The 22,270-nt window shown below is 35.9% G+C and overlaps 1 protein-coding gene and 1 non-coding gene across 2 annotated transcripts; both read right to left on the bottom strand.

Annotated features, from left to right (window-relative positions):
• Nucleotides 1–1,604: 1,604 nt before the first annotated feature.
• LOC115214954 (negative elongation factor B) lies at nucleotides 1,605–20,112 on the bottom strand. Its single transcript, XM_029784051.2, has 7 exons — nucleotides 19,900–20,112; nucleotides 17,925–18,816; nucleotides 12,402–12,504; nucleotides 8,216–8,311; nucleotides 5,304–5,672; nucleotides 3,841–3,963; nucleotides 1,605–2,008 (listed from the first exon to the last, which is right to left on the bottom strand). The coding sequence occupies exons 1-7, from the start codon at nucleotides 19,943–19,945 to the stop codon at nucleotides 1,889–1,891; spliced, it is 1,749 nt and encodes a 582-aa protein (XP_029639911.1). The 5' UTR covers nucleotides 19,946–20,112; the 3' UTR covers nucleotides 1,605–1,888.
• A 954-nt stretch (nucleotides 20,113–21,066) lies between these two features.
• Trnar-ucg lies at nucleotides 21,067–21,139 on the bottom strand. The gene has a single exon. It is a non-coding gene; the product is annotated as a tRNA-Arg (tRNA).
• Nucleotides 21,140–22,270: the final 1,131 nt, after the last annotated feature.

Below are 22,270 nucleotides of genomic sequence, written 5' to 3'. Positions count from 1 at the left end.
TTGATTAACTAGTTTTTGTGATTGCTAATATTATGTTAGCATTAATAAATCTCCGAACGAGATGTAAACAGTAACCGCTCGACAACGTAAAGTGTACTAACCATCTGAATGTGGCTAGCCACTGGGGGTGGGTGTTACTGACGCTTTTAGCCCCAGGAGATCGTCGTCTCCAGCTGGCTTTAGACACAATTTCAGTGCCCTTCTGATATTTGCAAAGGGAGGGCACTGAAATTGTGTCTAAAGCCAGCTGGAGACGATGATCTCCTGGGGCTAAAAAGCTACAGTAACACCCACCCCTAGTGGTTAGCCATATTGAGATGGCTAGTATACTTTACGTTAATATTATGTTAGTATTTCCTTTACTCATCCAGTTGGCCGTTCTGTTTCTGGAAAGTATTTCTTTACCCGTTTTCCTGCTAACTCTACACCACTATCATTTTTACATCTGCTTTGCATGCTAGCAAGGGTTAGATGGGGGATCACTTTCTAAGCTGGTTGTTATTTGGAGTCACTAACTACTCTCACAGATGGGTCGAAAAACCCAAGCTTGCTCATTCATTCTATTTAGGATATGATTTTGATGATGTGATCCTCTTCCTAACACTACATAGTATGCATTGCATGCATTTTATTGCAGCACAAACTACAAAGAAGCTACCTTATCTTTGCCCAGACTATAGGATTCGACTGCAATGTCTTTCATTTCACAAACTCAGGACACTTTAATGAAGACATCAATGTTATTCCCTGAGTCATAAATACAATGTGGAATACAGCTCTTGGATGGTAGGTATCTAGCACATTGTAAAAGCCAGTGAAGATGCTGTTCTCACATTTTCTATGGACCTTCCAGTAAGAAGTAAGCTAGGAATTTGACAAGAGAAAGATAAAGCCTTTAAACAAACTATATTCTATGTAGAAAACCCATTCAACTTATTTTCTAATTTGCACTTTAAGCTAGTGTAAATAATGTCCTTATTCCTTCTTTTGTATTGAACAGAGCATCTGAATATTGTCTATCTCTAGAGGTGCAAAAGGACTGGGAAAGAAATCTAGTATCAGAGGAACCTTTAAGAGCTGCACCTCAAAAGACATGTACTGCAGAAATGAGTGGTGATAGGAAGCAGAAAAGCAATTCAAAGAGGAGTTTTATATTAGATCATACTTATAGTAAGCCGTGAACCATTAATTGTCCAGTTGAATTCTGCTTTGAGTGGATGCATACAGTGAAGTTATTGTTCATGAATGTGTTAATTCAAAACATGAAGAATAAAATACTGCAAAAATAATGTAAATAGATGTTGCTAAGCATATGAATCTAATCTATGCCACTAGGGGAAAATGTACATGCTTAAAATAATGCCAACATGTGAAATAGATTAAGCTGATAATTTTTTTTTTTTTTTAAAACCTAATTACCCTCATTTTGTTTTGTGCACAGCTGTTAAAATAAAGACCCATTTTTTTTTTCGCTTGGACAAATAGCATTTAAACATCTTTAAAATGCTAAGTGCCCTTATGTGACTGGTAAAGCAACATAACAAAATAAAAGCTGGTGAAAGGTTTTGAAACTGGAAGAAATTAAAACAAAAAACAAAACAATGAAAAGAGATAAAATATTTTAAATTTCCCCAAAGGTTTTTTTTTTTTGTTATATATGTACAATTGCTGGCCTTTAAGCAAAACTGAACAGTTCTGAGTCAGTATGCAGGATATTGACTTCTTATGGCAAGGGAATGTTTATTTGATAAGATTCCTCTTATCTTTCCATGTTTCACATGAACAAATAAAAAAATATAATATTACCTAAGATGACTGAATAGATATCTGGGAGATAAAAATAAACATGATTTAATAAAGATGAGCTCTAAGTTGTTCTTAGCCTTTTTCACTGAGCTGGTGCTGGAATGAGTGGAGCTTCAAGTGGCTCTGGTTCTGAAGGGCTTGGTTGATGAGCTGCAATTCTCTCTTCAAGCATTTTGTACACAGTATGAGCTGCTTCACAATTCTGAAAAATACAGAAAAATAAATAATCATTTCTAATTTAGGCACAGTTAGTTGATTCTATCAACCCAAATACTTGACCAGTACTTTGTTTTACTGACCCTGAGATGATGAATGGCAAAACTGACCTAAGCAACATTAGATACATGAAGGGCATTTTTTTTTTCGGATACTCATTATCTATCAGTTTGTTACCTAATTAATAATGAGTTTTAATTTAGACACAAAGTCAGCAATTATATTTGAGAGGGTACTTAGTCCATACTATCAAACCTAGTACTTTACTGAGCCTGGAAGGATAAAAGGCAAAGTTGACTTGCAGGATCTGAACTCAGAACATCACCCTTGCTTTCCTCCTCTACCACTTTTCACATCATCATACACTTACTCCCAACCTATTTTTCTTTGGTCTTCACTCTTATATTTACCTTCCTTTGCTGTTATGCTGCTTTGATTTAAAACTCTTAACTAATGTGGACTAATTTTATGAGGTACAAGACAATCAAACTTGTCTTAGTATCATGTTAAAATGCACCAAATACACTTTGTAAAGTGGTTGGCAAACAAGTGAAGATGACCCTTTTGCCTTGTTGAGGATATGATAGCTTGCCTAGGCTGGTGTCACAATAAATGCACCCAGTACATTCTGTATAGTGACAGGTGATAGGAAGGGCATCAATCTGTAGAAACCAAGCCCAAACTGCAACATGTGAGACTGTCCTCAACCATGTCTATAAGAACAGTAACTCTGAATGACAACTGACTTGGACCATAATGGTCCATCCAAACCCATATGAAAATGAAAGCGGACAAAGGATAAGAAATAACTGCATGTAAATGTTTAACATACTTTTTAGTATGTGGGGGAGAGTCCCTATAATACTACATAGCATAAATGGTGGTAGTAAGGGAGGCTTACAAATGCTTATACAAAACAAATATAAAGATAAATCACAACACATTTTAATAACAGATCACCTTTATATATATCTGGAATGGTTGAACTGGTTTAAAAGTTAAATACTTATTCCTAAATAGAGCTGGTGGATTATCACTATATCCTGATTTATATTAGATTTTCACTCCCATGGGTCACTTCAATCAGCAACTCACAGTAATTTTTTTTTACCCTAGATGTATAATCCATCTGTTCTCATTAAGTCATCTATGCTATGAGGTTCAATGTTTTCAGGGCAAGATCACAAAAGTGGGTCTTCTGAGTAAGACCCACTTTTGTAGATTTTGTTTTTAACTAGTTTCTTGGCATTTTGCTGTTATATTCAGTTCTTTTGGTTTTGAATAGACTCTTCCAAACTTTCATCTGATACTGCAAAGCTAAAGTTATGAATAAGTAAATGGGAATCCAGTTGTGAACCCTTGAGTAAAGAGCAGGATGAGAAGGACCACAGGTGATGATCTGAAAAACCACTATGTGAATACAAATACAATATAATGTAGAGTTTTAGAGAAACTCAGATATGTTAGAAGATATCTATATGATCCAGCAGTCAATCATACTCATTCACTGATCTCCAACTCTAGATATGACTTGTTACATTGCCTTTAGCTAAAGATATATGTATAGTGTAAGAGTTGAGTGACTTAGAATGTATTTTTATTTTTTAATTGGACTGCAATGACACCAAACTAATATGCATTTTATTATACTTGCAAATTAATAATAAAACTACTGGTCCACTGAGAGTTAAGTATCTTTGACAAGGAAACAGTCAGGATATAAACAACCAATATTACAGATGGTAGGCAGATATCACAATAACTTGACCAGCAATGGCAGTTCCCTTCTTTAACAAACAGTTGAGAAATAAACATTACCTCACAGTTGGAAGCTACTACAGCCATAAGTGACTTCAAGCGAGCTGGAGGCAATCTGGCATAGATGTACCATAACAGACGTAATATGTGACGTACTATATTGGATTTTACCTTGATACCCGGCTGATAGAAGAAAAAAAAAAAGAAAGAAAATTACAGTTGATTCTTCATTTAAAAAGAATGTCCAATTTGAAAACAATTCATCTAAATAGTAACACCAACAAATAAAATTCATTTGTACATAAACCAGTTAATAGACAAGAATTAAACAAAAGTTGGGTAACCCCAAAACCAACTAATAAGTATTCATAAAAGGTGAATATTAATTATTTAATAAATATGTTCTTTCATATTACAGAAAAACTAAGATAGTCCCAAAATCAAGCACTTGATGAGCTCCAACAAAGATTTATGAGGAATGCTGAATAAGATTTGACTGCTATTTCTAGCAGATAAGCGACCACATAGTCTCCCTCATTGTCTCAAGATACTTATTGTAGTTCATCATAGTACAACTGGTAAAGTTGTCTGAACTGTATTGAACAGAGAAGGTGCTAAATATTTTTAAAAGTTTAGTGACATTATTTGTATCATTTCTAGAGAAAAATACAAATTTTATAATAATTTTATATAGATGCAAAAGGCCAGTCAATTACATTGACTCCAGCACTTGAACTGGTACCTTATTTCATCAAACCTGGAGGGAGGAAAGATAAACTCAACCTCGATGGAATTTTAAACCCACAATGTAAAAGATTATAGCTAAATGCCACAAGGAATTCATTCTGCCTGCTATCCTGACAATTCTGCTAACCAAAAGCCTAACAGAAATGAGATCTTTATCTTTTGACCTACAGATTTAAAAAAATATTTTTTTGTAACTAAACACTTTCAAACTTCGGACACTGGTAGAATGTGTCATATAAAACATCTTTTACTCTTAGCATTTTTGAGAAAAACTTATATTTATGAAGATATTTCACCTTAAATTTCTCGTATTTTGGTAATTTCAACCAATCAATGACGTGTATTCAGCTGAATAAAATTACTGCCGTTGTTTGTCAACAACAACTATTGGCGGTGTATATTTCGTTTGTCACTGTTATTTATGACATCGTTCGTGCGTTTGTACTGGTTTTTAGGGTTAGGGGGTTAGGGTTGTCATAAATAACAGTGACAAACAAAAATTACACAGCCAGGAAATTACCGAAATACGAGAAATTTAAGGTGAAATATCTTCATAAATATAAGTTTTTCTCAAAAATGCTAAGAGTAAAAGATGTTTTATGTGACACATTCTACCAGTGTCCGAAGTTTGAAAGTGTTTAGTTACAAAAAATTATAGGTCAAAAGGTAAAGATCCCAGAAATGTTATGATATAAATTTCTGTTAAATGCAAGCAATATGGAACAGGTCTTAAAAAATTACTATAAATGCAACAAAATACAAGACTGCTCACTCACAATTAAAAATTCATCAAAAGTTGCAATACAAAAGTCTTCTTGGCTAAAGTCTTCACTCATAGTGATGAGATAAGAAATCAAAGTGTGCAGGAATGTTTCATCAAAAGCTCGGTCACTTTCACAATGGGTTAAAGCTGGTAGTATAGACATGACAGCAGGTTTATCTTTCTGTCGGGTGACCTGAAGGGTGTAGTACATCACAATCATGCTTCCAACATTTGTTAGCTTTAAAACAGTCAAAAAGAGGTCAGGAGGAGCGGCAACTTGTACAGGTGGAGCGTCTGATAAACGTGCATTAAGTGAGCGCAGCTGGTCATCAACCAGCATATTTACCACATAAGGAAGGAACTTACTAAAAATTTCAGGCCCCTGTAAAAAAAAAAAAAAATTGAATTAAATGTAAATAATTACAGTATAAAAAACATAGAAGCTATTCGAAAACATACAGACTTGACTTAAACACGTATTTTTATTCTCTCTTTTACTCTTTTATTTGTTTCAGTCATTTGACTGTGGCCATGCTGGAGCACCGACTTTAGTCGAGCAAATCAACCCCAGGACTTATTCTTTGTAAGCCTGGTACTTATTCTATCGGTCTCTTTTGCCGAACCGCTAAATTACAGGGACGTAAACACACCAGCAGCGGTTATCAAGCAATGTTGGGGGGACAAACACACAAACATATATATATATATATATACGACGAGCTTCTTTCAGTTTCCGTCTACCAAATCCACTCACAAGGCTTTGGTCGGCCTGAGGCTATAGTAGAAGACACTTGCCCAAGGTGCCACACAGTGGGACTGAAGCCGGAACCATGTGGTTGGTAAGCAAGCTACTTACCACACAGCCACTCCTACACCTATTATTATTTATATATTTATCATAAACTTTTCTTGCACTAGCTGAAACATGGTTCCACTACAACTGAAGTGAAGTTTACAGTTTTTTTTTACCATTGTTTAAAAAAAAAAATCATATTTTTATAATTCAATATTACTAGGAATTGTATAAGAAACTGTTTAAATATTTTGTCTATTGTAGACATTACTAATTTATTGTACATAAATTTTAACAAAATCTTATATGGACCTCAGTTGAGAACCACTGCTTTAGACAATGTTCACAAATACACATGATTCACCAGTGTAAGGGGATTTTGAAACACTACCCCACTAGACCATTCTTTACAGGAATCAGCAAACAAGTTACTTACTGATGAATGCTGTGAGATTCATTGGTCTGGCAGGGATGCTTTCACTGAGGAGACACATAATGAGGTTGAAACACTGCAGTGTCTCCAGAGAGATCCCATACATGTGGTGGGAATTACATGTGGTGGCAGGAAGTGTTCTCTGATGACAAAAAACCAACACCGATCAGACATTCGTGTTTGAATCTACTAGAATGTATTGAGAATGAATAGCCAGATTATTGTTTGGATTCTTGTTGTCCTGTGTGTGCCCCATGAATTATTATCTGTTTGGCAGCTATCAACATTCAGCAGCAAATGAACTGTTTACTCATTCCTATAAGCAAAAACTCCTGCTCTCTTGAGATTCATCAGCCTGCAGGGTCCCTTTCACTGGAGAGACACAATGAGATCAAAACGTCATGGTGTCTCAAAGTCCCCTTAAACTGGTGAATTACATGTGTTATAAACACCATTTAAAGGGAGGGGTTCTTCAATGATTAAAAAAAAAAACAACAGCGATCAGATATTCACGTTTGAATCTGCCAAAACAATTTAAGAATAAATAAATGTTATTGCTTGAATTGCCATTGTTGTGCGTGTACCTTATGAGAAATAGAAATAAAGATCATCATCATCATCATTTAGCGTCCGCTTTCCATGCTAGCATGGGTTGGACGGTTCAACTGGGGTCTGTGAAGCCAGAAGGCTGCATCAGGCCCAGTCTGATCTGGCAGTGTGTCTACGGCTGGATGCCCTTCCTAACGCCAACCACTCCATGAGTGTAGTGGGTGCTTTTTACGTGCCACCTGCACAGGTGCCAGATGCAGCTGGCAAACGGCCACGGATGGATGGTGCTTTTTATGTGCCACCGGCGGTTTTTAATATGAATAGCCTACTTGATTGAGTACGAAACAACCAGACAAGGAGATCAATTGTGTCAAATACTTGGACTTTATGACTATGGTTGATGCACTTAACACGTAACAGATGAATGGCATCTCCTCCTATCTTGATAAAGTCTGTTACAATGATTTCAGTTCTCCCAGGAAAGGCTAGCAATCTACCTAGGTGGAAATTAATTTCACATCCACTTAATACAATGGAAGCTAGGGTTGGGTAATCACCCTTAGGAATCTTGCAAAAGAAAATCATATTTTCTCAGTTTTAACTGATGAACTGGTTAAACTTAAGGTTAAATGGATCAATAAACTAACAAGTCAATAAAGTGACATGCAATTATCTCTCTCTATATAAACAGCAGTTTGTCTGTCTGCGTGTCTGTTAGGTTGTACCCTCACCCTGACCACGGCTTTCAACCGATTCTGATGAAACTTGACACACACATAGCCCAATGTCATAATTCAAAACTAATGCAGAGAAAATTTTGAAAAGTTCCCCCAGTTCTGAAAAAAATCGATAAATTCGACATGGGGTCGAGAATTAGAAACACAAACCACAGACTGTCTAGGGGACGCAACTCGACCTTTTTAGCTCTCAAAAAAAATTTACCATAATTTTTTTTCCCATTTTTTTGCTATTTTTTGGCTATAACTCTCTAAAAATGCTTTATAGTTATTTCCCTTACAAACCCGAGCTACGCCAGGCAATACTGCTAGTAGTAAATAATCTTAAAGGAGCATCAAGATTAAATGTTAACCAGACACAAACATCTGAAGTGAAAATAAACATTTTTAAAAAATAAAAACTCAGTTCATACCAACTTAGGTTCCTTAAATACTTGACTGTCAATCATATCCCAAGCTGCAAATCCAAGAGCCATTAATCTCACAAGTAAAATAAGATCATGGTTATCCTGCAAGAGAATATACAGTTTGTAAAATACACACGTGGGTATAAACCAAAAAGAGAAAGGACTGAATGCAGTAAGTGATTTATAACTGAGAATGCAGAGCAATGACTAGAAAAGGGGCAACATAAATGGTTTAAGTTGTACAAAACCATAAATACAAACTGCTAACTAAGGGAAAAATAGTCTTTTATCAATAACTAGCAGCATAGCCCGGGGTTGCCCGGGTATGTAAGAGCCCCTAGTAGGCAACGACTAATCCCAATCTAGTCCTTTCCCTCTAAAAATCCTGCCAATTTGTGAAAGATATTGTAGAAAATATGTCATCTTGAATTTGAACGCGATTTCCCAAAATGGCATGATTTTATCGATTTTTTCTGATGGTAAGGTATTGCATGGAAAACTAACATCAGAATTAAGTTTCTTAGGGTAACATTAAGCTTCACCATGAGTTTGGTGAAAATCGATTGCAAGTTGCGAAAACTACAACAGAAAATGTATTGCATATAAAAAGCTTAGATTCTTGACCCCATGTCGAATTTATCAATTTTTTTCAGAACTGGGGAAACTTTTCAAAGTTTTTGCTGCGTTAGTTTTGAATTATGACATTGGGCTATGTGTGTGTCAAGTTTCATCAGAATCGGTTGAAAGCTGTGGTCAGGGTGAGGGTACAACCTGACAGACACACAGACAGACAAACTGCCGTTTATATAGAGAGAGATATAAAAACTTTTTATAACACTCATTCTTGCATGGGTTGAACAATTCAAAAGAATCTAACAGGCCTGAGGACTACAGTATGTTCCAATCACTTGGTGCCCTTCCTAACACCAACTACTTGACAGAGTATATTGGGTGCTTTTTTTGTGGCACCAGCATTAGTGAGGTCTCAAGAAAAGACACCTTAATTCAGTGAGGAAGGCTGAAATAAGGGAGGTGGCTTAAAGAGAGGATAGAAACAGGTGTCTTGCTGTAGAGGAGATAAATGGATACTCCAGAAGGAAAGGAAAGGAAAGATAGTAGTGATGAAGTGTCAGGACATATCCTCAAGGCACATGAAAGTGAATATAAGAAAGAACAAGGATAGAGGATCAGGAAAGGAGGATAGTTAAGTTTACAAGAGTGTGAAAGGAGAGTGACATGGCTAGAGATGAGGATAAAGTTGAATGCAGTGAATGGAGAACAGGGTGGATGTAGTCAATGGAAAATACCAGAAGGTAAAGGAAATAGGAGTCAGAGGAGGAGGTGATGAATGTGTGTGCGTGTGTATATGTGGAGGCGCAATGGCCCAGTGGTTAGGGCAGTGGACTCGCAGTCGTAGGATCGCGGTTTCGATTCCCAGACCAGGTGTTGAGAGAGTTTATTGAGCGAAAACACCTGAAGCTCCACGAGGCTCTGGCAGGGGGTGGTGGCGATCCCTGCTGTACTCTTTTGCCACAACTTTTTCTCACTCTTTCTTCTGTTGGCCTGCTCACTTAGCCAGCAGGGTGGTGTCGTTTGGAAGCTAAAACAATGTGAAGTGCATTGTGACCAGCAAGGTGTAGCAACATCTGATAACCTGGTCGGTCACGTGATATATATATATACACACACACACATACACACACATATATATATATATATACATCAACCCATGTTAGTAAGGAACATAGACATTAAATGATAATGATGATATACCACTGCTGGCAACAAAGGTCTTTTGCCTCAGAGTGAAGAGCAGATTGTATGATACTTGTGTTAGGACTTTGATGCTACATGGCAGTGAGATATGGGCCAAGAATGAAGAGGACTAGAAAGAAATAAAGTGAGCATATTCAGCTGATGATGTGCAGTGTGAGTGAGCATGTATGACAAAAGTACAAATGAGTTGAGAGATAAAACTAAATATAAGAAGGATCAGATGTTGTGTGCAAGAAAGAAGACTAGTTTGGACATATGAATGAGGATAGCTGTATAAAGAAATGCTGATCAGTTTGTTGTGGATGGAGCTCGCAGAAAAGAGAAACCCAGAAAGACATAGAACAAAGTGATGAAGGCTGATTCAAGACCTTGAACCCCACAGAGATGACAAAGGATCAGGATGATAGGCAACATGCAGTTCTTGAGAAGACCTGCCCACCTCAATGAAACAAACTCTAGAAGCATAATATATACACAACTGCACATTCCCACCTCTCTAATTGCAACTGTTGCTGTAAATAAGCACAAGCAGAACTGCAAACTTCAACTTTTCCCTGATACCATTTACCATTCTAACTACTCAGACCCATTTTGCTTGTTATCCATCCTTCATTCTTAATTGTCTCCTCCACCCTCTTTCTACATTGATCACCTTCAATCATGTATCATCACTTTTCCTCATCTTTCTCCTGTCTACTGTACCATTATTACTATTCTGCTGCTCTTCATCTCTGCTTTTTCTGCACTGTCAGTCATTTCCTATTCTCCCCTACATCCTATGAATCAGCTACCCCCATCCCTTATCGCTTCATCCCTACCCAATTTCTACAGTTGTCAATCTCCCCTACCTTCCCTATACATCATCTCTCAACACTTGTTTGATATATTCATCCCCTAACCCATTCCCTTTTGCTAATCGTCACTCACTCTCATACATTCTTATAACCTCTACCCACACACGCACACAGTTTGTCTGTCCCTACTCACTTCTGTTCACCTGATATCTTGAAGGTCCAGAGACATCATTATTTTATTCCCTTTCCAGCTTCACTCCAGTCATTCCTACACTGTCTTCTAATGTGAGTAGCCATGTAGCTCTTCTGCATCAAGAAACCTGTTCTAGCCCCTTATCTCATACTTTAACCCTCTCATCCCCAAGCATAATACTACCTCCCTCTCTATTATAGCCCCACTCAGCTGAAGGGTGCAAGATGCATGGAGACCTCACTAGTGCTGGTATCATGTAAAAAGGACACCAGTACTCATTGTAAGATGATTGGCATTAGGAAGGGCATCCATCAATAGAAACCATGCTAAAGCAGGTGTTGGAGCACAATGCAGTTGTTTGCCACATCAGACCATGTCAAACCATCCTGCTCATGCCAGCATGGGACATGGGCATTTATTATGACAATAATACAGTAGATGCTTTAGAATTCTTTCACCTTCCATACAAACTATATACTCTGCACACTTCAGTCTACTAGGTTAAGCATATCTATATACTTATGAATTAAAAGCATATCCAAAAGATCAAGTGAAAATATGTTGATGCAGCTATTATCAAGTACAATGGACGAAGTGAACAACATTAAAACACGATGCCAAAGCATAAGCTTGACAGTTAAATGCAAGCAAATCATATACATGATAGAAAAATTAATCTAAATGTTTGTTAATGATCTTTCCATCCACACAAAAGTTTCAGGAAAAGTGAAACATGAATTGTACTTGCAAATAAAAAAAAAGAATTGACTGGTTCTACAAATCTGCCATCAAAGAAGTTTAAGGTACAGGTGGTAACACTCAAAAGATCTGCTTAACAGTTAAAAATATCCATTAAAATTTTGGTACAGATATATATCTGAAATTTTCATCAAGGCTATATTCTAAACATAACTTTTAAAAGAAAGAGAAGGAAATTGTGTTTTAGTTTGAACATTACACTTTATAGAATAGTATCACATAACTGTAAAAGAAAATATCTTGAAAAATTACCATTTTCATATAAGAGCTTTAAAAAATGATGCAAACAAGACAACCCTTTCTCTTTTAAAAGTAAAAAGTGTTTTGATACTTCAACTTGTATTAATTCACAATACAAATATTTTACCAAAAATAATCAGATTCCTAGTTTAAATATGATAGATTTTAGCAATAAGAATCCTCTTTGAATATAAGTGTGATCAGGGGCTTTCTAGTCCATACCATACAAACTTAATAGCAGATAACAGTTATTAAGCAGTGAGAGGTTACATTTACACTAGTCCAAATTTATCATAAAAGTCTGACTTGATTTTGAATTTGATGAATACCATTTTGAAAACTAAAAAAACAATTTGTGAACTATCTTTAATAAACCATATTAAAGATGTTGCAAAATATCTAGTAAAATGTAAAAAAGAAACCTACTTACACGTGGAAGCAATTCAAAGTTGATACAATGCTGTAGAGCCTTTACTGTAGAAAGAGATATTGTGTGCAGTGTAAAAGGATCGCATAAGATCATTGCAAGGTCTCTAAATAAAGAGAAACAAAATAATTAATAACAACATTTGCAATGATGTTATTAATAAAGAAAATATTATTGAAAGACACAAATATATTGCAGTTTATTTTAAGTGTAATATTTAAAATATCCACTTACATCTACAGATTATCATATACACCCACACTTGAGAATAAAGTAAAATTAAAATCAACATCAAACTTGGTAAAGAACCTAAAGTATAGCTAGACAAGCTAAGACAGTATCTATTCACAGCTCTTTTCATTTAAGTTTTTGATCAGTTTAATAGAGAAAGACCTCAGAAATTTACATATGCTAACAACCTTATTCATCATCATCGTTTAATGTCTGCTTTCCATGCTGGCATGGGTTGGCCGGTTTGATGGAGGGCTAGCCAACCAGAAGGCTACACCAGGCTCCAATCTGACCTCTCAAAGTTTCTATACTTGGATGCCCTTCCTAATGCCAACAACCCCAAAAGTGTAGTGGGTACTTTTTACATGCCACCAGCATGAGGGTCAGTCAGGCAGTACTGGCATCAACCAAGCTTGAATGGAGCTTTTTACATGCCATTGGCACGGGAGCCAGTCAGGCAACACGGGCATTGAGCATGCTCGAATGGTGCTTTTTACATGCCAATCAAGCAGTACTGGCATCAGCCATGACAACGACATCACTCAACTCAACAGGTCTTCACAAGCACAGTTTATTGCCCAATGGTTGAAGGGTGCTCTTAAATGGGCCAGTTATGCTGCACTGGCATAAGTCACAGTCTCACTTGGTTTGTCAGGTCTTCTCAAGCACAGCAAAGGTCTTGGTCACTTGTCATCAGCTCTGTGAGGCCCAATGTTTGAAATTCATGCTTCACCACCTAATCCCATGCCTTCCTGGGTCTGCCTCTTCCACAGGTACCCTCTACTGCTAGGGTGTGACACTTTTTCACACAGCTGTCCTCAACCATACGCAACACATGACCATACCAGCACGGTCGTCTCTCTTCCACACCACATCTGATGCTTCTTATGTCCAACTTTTCTCTCGGGGTGCTTACACTCTGTCATGTATGCACACTGACATTACACATCCAGCGGAGCATACTAGCTTCATTTCTTGCAAGCTTATGCATGTCCTCAGCAGTCATGGCCCATGTTTCACTGCCATGTAGCATGGCCGTTTGCACACATGCGTCATACAGTCTACCTTTTACTGAGTGACAGGCCTTTGTCACCAGCAGAGATAGAAGCTCTCTGAACTTTGCCCAGGCTATTCTTATTCTAGCAGCTACACTCTCAGAGCATCCACCCCCACTACTGACTTGGTCACCTACGTAACGGAAGCTATCAACTACCCTCTGGCATGTGACAGAAGCTGTTTTCTGCACATTTTCAGTGTTTATTGCCCCTAAGCATTTTCCACATACAAAAAAACATCTTCCCAGTTAGCCTTCCCTTGATATTACTGCACCTCTTGTGTCCATAGCTTACACCGGGTACATCTTATGGAGTTTCTACCAATGCCTTTTCTACAGATCGAGCAGGGCCATCTATCTGGAGGGATTTGTGATTTGTCAGCCTTCCTAATTATTAAGACTTTGGTTTTTGTTAAATTGTCTCTAAGGCCCTTCGATTCTAGACCTTGCTTCCACACCTGAAACTTTACCACTAGTTCTGATAGTGACTCAGGAATTAGAGCAAGGTCATCAATACTTGCCGCCTGACTGGCACCCATACTGGTGGTATGTAAAAAGCACCCACTACACTCTTGGAGTGGTTGGCATTAGGAAGGGCATCCAGTTGTAGAAACCGTTGCCAAACCAGGGAAATACTCTAAGTGTATATTCTCTGAGTGTCATTCCACAATAATTCTATACATTTATAAAACATTTACTTTTATGAATTTCAATCATTGAATTGTGGCTATGTTGGAGCACTACATTCAAGGGTTTTAATTGATTATATTGAACCCAGCACTTTGGTACTTCCTTTTATTGATCTTATAGAGAGAAAAAGGTAAAAAAAAAAAAAAAAATCAACCTGGTAAACATTGATCGCATACCACAAGGAAGTTTGATTTAATGCACTATGTTTTTCTATCCCACACCAATATAACCCAATACATATGTACATACACAAATGGTTGAGGCCTTTGATGATTTGGTGTACTTGAGAAAACATGATGAGCCAAGTGAAATAATAGCTATGGCCAATGTCGGTGACATATTAAAAAGCACCTGCACTGGTGGCGCGTTCATTGCAAAACCTGCTAAACAACTACAAAACAGAACAATTGTGTATAGGGGTCTGAAGACGAACCTTGTAGGAACTACAAGGTCCAAAAACATCAAGTGTATAACACTTCTTTGAATGGTGTGCTTTTAATGAAAATAATCACAATTTGTACCGAAAAAATGTAGTGAAATGTCTGACAGACTGTTAGGAGAGCAAGATTGTAGATGCAAAAGATATGGAATAGCAAATAGTATGGAACATCCATAAAGCTTATATGGTTAACTATAAATGGATATAAGTTTCGTTACATAGATGAAATAATACATTTTATGGTTAGGAGTTAAGAGAACTGTAGTCTATAAAGGACAGAAACTATAATAAGCAATGCGCCTGAATAGTGAAGTTATCTGCCAGCAAAAGAGAAAAAAAAAAAATAAAGTATCAATAGAAGATGTAAAAAAAGACAAAGAGAAGACTGTTGTACATTGAATGTTACACATATAATTGCGAATTAATGAGAAAGACGAAGCACAAGAAGCATATTGAGAAAATAAGAAAGCACCAACGACAGGAGTCATTGCGTGGAAGGGAGACGACTGCGTTGGTTTTGACATGTGGATCAAATAGAGCAGTGTGTGAATTGGTGCTAGAAGCAGGCAGGCACAGAAGTCTAAAGATGAGACAATTAAATCAGGCCTGAAAAAATTTATAAATGAAATTACAAGGATTAGGATGTATTGCACAGCCATTCCATCATAGAAAAAAAAATAGCTGTGTGGGTGCATGTATATTTACGTCTGTTTTACACACATTTTTTCATGCAATGTGCTTAGAAAATATAAAATGGAGTAAAGAGTTTCACAGAGCAGTATGTAACAGTTAATATAAGACTAAAACATAGGAGGGGGGGGGGCAAAGGAATATCTCTTTCCCAAAGGATGGGAAAGAGATAGAAAACTTTTATAACAGCTTATCAATCAGGAAAGCTATCCTTAATCTGGATATCAGTGACTCAAGTGAGCATGTCTTATAAATATAATATGGTACAGTGCTACATATTTGGAACTTGTAGAGTCGGAGGTAATTGAGAAAGTTGGAAATGTTGAAAATACAAGAGTTTCAAAAGTAACAGGAGAGTGTTATATGAAGTGAGGTCAATCCTATAAACTGTAATAAATAAAGAGGCAATGCAGTTTTTCTTCAAAATACCATTTTGCATTTCCTGGGTGGCAGGACTGATAGAGTTACCAAACAAAATATCTTGCAGTTTTTCATTACAACACTTTACATTTTGTTTTAAATCATGCCTAGGAGGACTTAGCCTTTCATCTTTCCAGGTTGAAAAAATAAATTCAAGTTCTTTTGTATTGCTTTTCTTGATAAACTGTTCCCTATCAACAAAATATTAGCCTTTGTGATTATGTTAGAAATCATCATTATACGTGTCTCAGGTTCCAATTGAATTTTACAATGAGGGTTATTGATTGCAGAGATTGTCTAGTAGCAGATTCTACAGCTAGATTTGCTAATTTTCAAACAAAAGATAGAAATAAAGATGAAATAAGGAAGCTTTTGGAAATTGAATGTATTGTAATTTTGTTCATACAAAAGTAGATGGAAGATATATATGTAAAGGAATATGTTAAAAGTACTCTAAAGTAAATAGAAATTGAATTCTTTCAGAGATATTTGTTTGTAAGTAGAATTTTGGTTATTGAAATCAAATATTCAAATAAAACTTTAGTTAATAGCACTTTATCAATATTTAACTAACACAAATAATTTTCATGTATAAACAGAGACACAAACTTAAAATGATAAAATGGGGGGGGGGGGGAAGAATATTAACAATACATTCGGTATATTATAAAATGCTACAACTGATTGGGTAAGATGATTTAAGTTTTGAGATTGAGCAATAAAACTAACAAGAAACAAGTATTTTTAGTGATAGGCAACAAGAAATTAAGTCAACAAAGAATAGAAATGATTAAGATTATTACATCTGCTCCTGGAAAATGATGCCATACGAAGGTGTTAGTGTAGAAAGATGAAGCTACCCTGGACTTTACGGCATCATTTTCTAAGGCTAGTAAAAACAAAGGAAATAATACTAAGTTATTAGAATTTATATACACCTGACCTGTTTTGACAGTAACTGAAAATTAGACATTGCTATATTCTCAACAACTCATTCATATTTGCTCTATATGTACCATAGAAAATTATACATACCAAAACTAGTGCTAGTTTAAGGATTTTTCTGTAATAAGAGATCCTTCTTGTCAAATATTATTTGAGAAAAAGGTAACAAATGCTACAAATCCCATGGACATGGCAAGTGAAGCTAAATAAGGACTCTTTCTTAGATTAGTTTGTTTTCATATTAAAGCTTGAGAATATGTTTTCTGAAATTTAAGTAAATTTCAGCCAAAAAATTTCAAAGAAACTATGGTATTCTTAGAGAAAAATCTACAGATTTCAAGAAAATTTCTTAAAAAAAATTTAAATTTCTGTTTTTTAATGTTAAACCCCCCTTCCCCACTAAAATTGAGAATATACTTCATAACAAAGAGGATGTTTTAGAAAAGATGATAGACACACAAGATTTGAATGAATATTGATATAAATAGAGCCTCCATGTTTAATACCATTTAGTTTCCATTTGATGGGTTTGTAGAATTGCAGTTCTAGTTTTTTTTTAATTGAATTTAACCCTTTAGTGTTTAAACCGGCTGTATCTGGCCAAAATATTCTACACGTTTTATGCTCAAACTGGCCAGAGCCAGCATCTCACACCTACCCTGCAATGTCATTCTAAAAATAAGCAATTACATCTTTCCTATCTTGAAGCTACAAAATAATATCAGATAAATTTTCTTAAATGTGAATAAATAAGGATTATTTTTGCCAAATTAATATGAATGCTAAAGGGTTAATTGATATCAGTAGTCAAACTGAAAATCCATTTCTAACTGTTCTATGTCCTAATTACAACCTATTCTCATAATTTCTGTCTTAGTAGCTTTTTAACTGACAAACTAGTAACATCTGTTGCATTTAGCTTGTCACATTCTTCACCCAGTTAAACCCTTGCAACCACCACACACAAATTATTAATAAATCAGATTCATAAACAAAAAATGTTTGTACAAAATATTTTGAAACAAAAAAAAAGAAAGAGGACAGATAGAATACTAACCCAAGTAATTGTTCTTGGCTCTGTTTAATACTATGAAGAAACCCTTGTAGCTCCCTTGCACGCTTTGTGTCAACAAACCGTTCCCGAACACATGCATCAACACACCAAGTAAATTTATGTGACGGGTCAACAGAGCAGATTTCCTGTATCTCAAGATCATGCAGTGCCATAAGAAGTTCAGCCCTCAAAGTGCAGTAATGTGTATTCCGAGTCTGTAAAAAAAGTGTCCGTAAAAACTGCAACACCATGTCATACAGTTGCAAGCTACGCCCTATCATGTGCACAAGTTTCTGCACCACTTCTCCTTGCCGTCGCATCCGAGGAGAAGGCATGTAGAAAACTGATGTGCTGTTCTCATGTCCTAATAATGTCTCTTCTTTTTCTTTAATGTACTGAGAAAAAAGGGGAGAAACTTCATCTCCAAACAGCGACTGATTGTCTTGCCATATCTGCCTTTTAACTTCAGTTGCAGCTTCCTCATAGTATTGCCTATTGGCAGCAATTTGAACCAAATAATCTTCTTTAATCTCAGGTAAATGTTTCAATATACACATTACTACAGGACGCAAGGTTTTTACTTTGATAGCAGGATAGCACTTTTGCAGCAATGCCTCGAGTTTTTTAAAGCGATCCTCATCAGCACTATTGGCCAAGTTTGAGATTTTCTGCACCAGTTTCTCTCTCAGTTCTTCCACAACAGAAGTATGGAAATCTAAACGTCGCATTCCATGCAAATCTAGAAAAGGAAGAGCTGGCTTCAGTGACGGTAACAGAATGCCATTTTCAGACTGGAATTCTTCAATAGCTAGAAGTGGGTCTGAACAGTTGGTCAAAGCTTCACGCAGGAATTCTCCGCCAGCCATACCCAGATCTTCAAGACCACTTCCCTTCACTGAAAATACAAAAATTGGGAAATTTTTAAAAAAGAATAAAAAACAATGTTTTGTTTAACGTGCAACTAGAACCTCACAATTTACCATAGATTTTAATACAAAAAATTATAAATAATGCTTACCAAATTACTTAAGAAAAAATTATTGAAATGAAATACCGTTTAAAATATAATTGCATTTCTTAAATAAACACAAACTGACGGTGGAATTTTAACATCTAGAAATGACAAAAATTGTCAGAGAAGATGAAAAAAATAACACAAAAATATTGGCAGAATAAAATATACAGGGAAAGTAGATAAATTTTAGCTGAGGAATAAATCCAACAGAAATTTACTGAAGTTAAAACGTTTAGAGTAAATGGTTTTAATGTTCTGTATAAATGTATATACATGAAAAACATATGCACACACGTCATATATATATATATTTTTTTTCTTTCCTACCCACAAGGGGCTAAACACAGAGGGGACAAACAAGGACAGACAAACGGATTAAGTCGATTACATCGACCCCAGTGCGTAACTGGTACTGAATTTATCGACCCCGAAAGGATGAGAGGCAAAGTGGACCTCGGCGGAATTTGAACTCAGAACGTAACGGCAGACGAAATACGGCTACGCATTTCGCCCGGCGTGCTAACGTTTCTGCCAGCTCGCTCGTCATATATATATATATTAGTTATCAGATTATCATTAAGAGAAGCTGTAGAAAACAAACGTGTTGGGTTTAGATATTTGTGTAAACAGTGCAAGAAAATACGAAGAGTGAAATAGTTTTCAACATTGATTTTGTCATCGGAAACAAACTGTATAACCACTTGAGAAACATTCTACTTTTTTCAAATGATACATGCAAGTAAACTAAACCAGCAAATTAAACTTAGAATATTTTAAATATTTTCACTGAATAAACTTTTTAAATATGTTCTTGGTTGTGGGTTTAGGCGCCGCCACGGACTTTCAGGGATTAAAACATAGGCGCAATTTGTGAATAATGAGAAAAAACATTTTAAACTAAAATGCTGAGGGAAGAAATAGATCAGTTTTTGTTATTTTACGGAAAGACTTGCTTCTACTCACTGATTTCTGTGACGGCAGGAATTGCCGGGTCTTTGACGTCCGTCATTTTGGTTTGAAGAAACCATGGAAAGATAGCAGCTGTTTATCATCTGCAGTTTCGTACTTCAATGTCCCCGCCTTCTACCTTGAAGCACTTTCTTTCATAATTTTTATATTTTGTAAACGGCGATCTTTCGTCTCTAGTAGACCTTTCCGTCGATTTCCGTAAAAAAAATTTTTTTTTTTACATATGGGCTTGCGGGAACTTTTGAAGTAATATACATACATATACACATACACCGAGTAAAAAATTTCAGTTATCTCTCTCTTTCACACATTACTCTCTCTGTCTCTTCGCACACACTAACAGAAGCACTTCACTTACACAACATACTGTCTGTCTCCCACACCCCATCAAACACACACACACACACATGTACATCAATGCTTTACATGCACGGTAACTTCAAAAGAACTTCCCTCGTCATACAATCGCTTTCTCTTAGTCTCTTTCGCTCTCCTTCAAAAGTTCCCGCAAGCCCATATGTAAAAAAAAAAAAAATTTTACGGAAATCGACGGAAAGGTCTACTAGAGACGAAAGATTGCCCATGTAATTTTCTATCGTTTCATAATAGTTTTAATTATAACTTTAATTCCAAGAACACAAACAGTTTCAGAAGAATAAATGTAAGGACATCAAATCTCAACCTTGAATTTGAGGTTTTAAGCTATAAAATATTTTTCGTTATTTGTACACTGTTCTCGAATATTTTAAAATTCTTACTTCAGAAATATAAGGAGAAAATGAGGTTGGTATTGCTTCATGTTCAAGCATTTCTCGAAGTTATGAGCCACGTAAGCGATGCCTCGACTGTTTCAAAACAGGTAAATTAGATATAATTTTAAAAAAAACCCAGGTATATTAGGTATAATTAAAAATACTAAAGTCTGAATTTCAAGAAGATTAATACAAAAAACTATTATTAATGGAAAATATACATTCAAACTAAATATAGGAGACAACACATGCAGTCGTTTTGAGAACGAAGAAAATTCGATTTACATAAATGGCTTCCAAAGTGTCGAATATACATTTGAAATCTTAAATACCAAAAGCATATAATACATACATTTAAATATACTTTACATAATTAACAATATCTCACTTAAAAAGTTAAAAGATTATTCGACCACGACGAGACTCGAACTCGCAATCTTCTGATTCGAAGTCAGACGCCTTATCCATTAGGCCACGCGGCCGCTTACCATAAGCGATATAAATTTATCATGAATTACATGTTATGGATAATCAAAATGTGTAAACAAATGTTAAAGACGTAAATATGGACTTAGAAGTCAATATCCTCAAATAATCTTCGTGTTTATAAATGTTTTATAATGATAATTTCTCGCTTGTAAACTAATATAATTTGTACTCTAGCAGGCGGGGGTCTCATATTAGTGAGTTGGGGGGCGCATTGATGCCCCGAAACGGCACGCATTCTCTGCTGATGACCCCCATACACTTGCAGGCTTCCGGTATGCGGAGTTCTCGATTGGTAGCACTTGCTAAACATACACTTCTCGCTTGTAAACTATAATAATTTGTACTCTATTATACTTAACTATTTTTTGTCGAATCCCAAGTTGCAGTTAATGTTTACAACTTGACCCGGAAACGAAAATCAGATAAAAGTAGTGCAACTGGTGTAAAAAAAAAAAAAATGTGTAGGAAAATCGGATCTTTTCCTTTTGAACGGCAGTTTTCAACACAATTTCTAGTTAACTAACCACTTTAAAACTTCGTATACTGGTAGAATGGGTCAAAAGAAAACATTATTTTCACTTGGCTTTCTTGATAAATTTGTAATTCGTTTGTTTAACGTAGTTTAATTTTTCGAATTTTAACCAATGAATCAACTCTATTTGAGCTAAAACCATTTGCTCGGTCTAAAAACTGAGACAACATTGTGTCACTGTTACGTAAACAGCTATTTATACAAAATATACGGAAAGCGTGTGTATAAAATTATAGAATTGTTAATTGTTTAAATTATATTCCATTGCTTTCGTTGTTGGGCGATCTATATATATATATATATATATATATATATATATATATATATAAGTTGGGTACAGAAATTCAGGGTGAGTACTTGATAATTGTAAGCACCTGTATATACCGTTTGGTGGTGGAGTAAATTAATCAAAATAGAAACATGATGCTAAGGATTCAGCGGTACATATGTTTCGGGCCTTCGTCCATCTCGTCCTTCTCTCAATGTACATTAAGAGAAGGACGAGATGGACGAAGGCCCGAAACATATGTACCGCTTCATTTTTATGCTGTTGCCGCACTATGTCGTACGCGAATGAGAGGATTTGCATCCC

The sequence above is a fragment of the Octopus sinensis genome, linkage group LG1, assembly GCF_006345805.1.
Source record: "Octopus sinensis linkage group LG1, ASM634580v1, whole genome shotgun sequence".
In the NCBI taxonomy this organism is placed as follows: Eukaryota; Metazoa; Mollusca; class Cephalopoda; order Octopoda; family Octopodidae; genus Octopus; species Octopus sinensis.
Note: the sequence above shows the minus strand (reverse complement) of the source record. Positions and strands in the feature narration are given on the sequence as shown.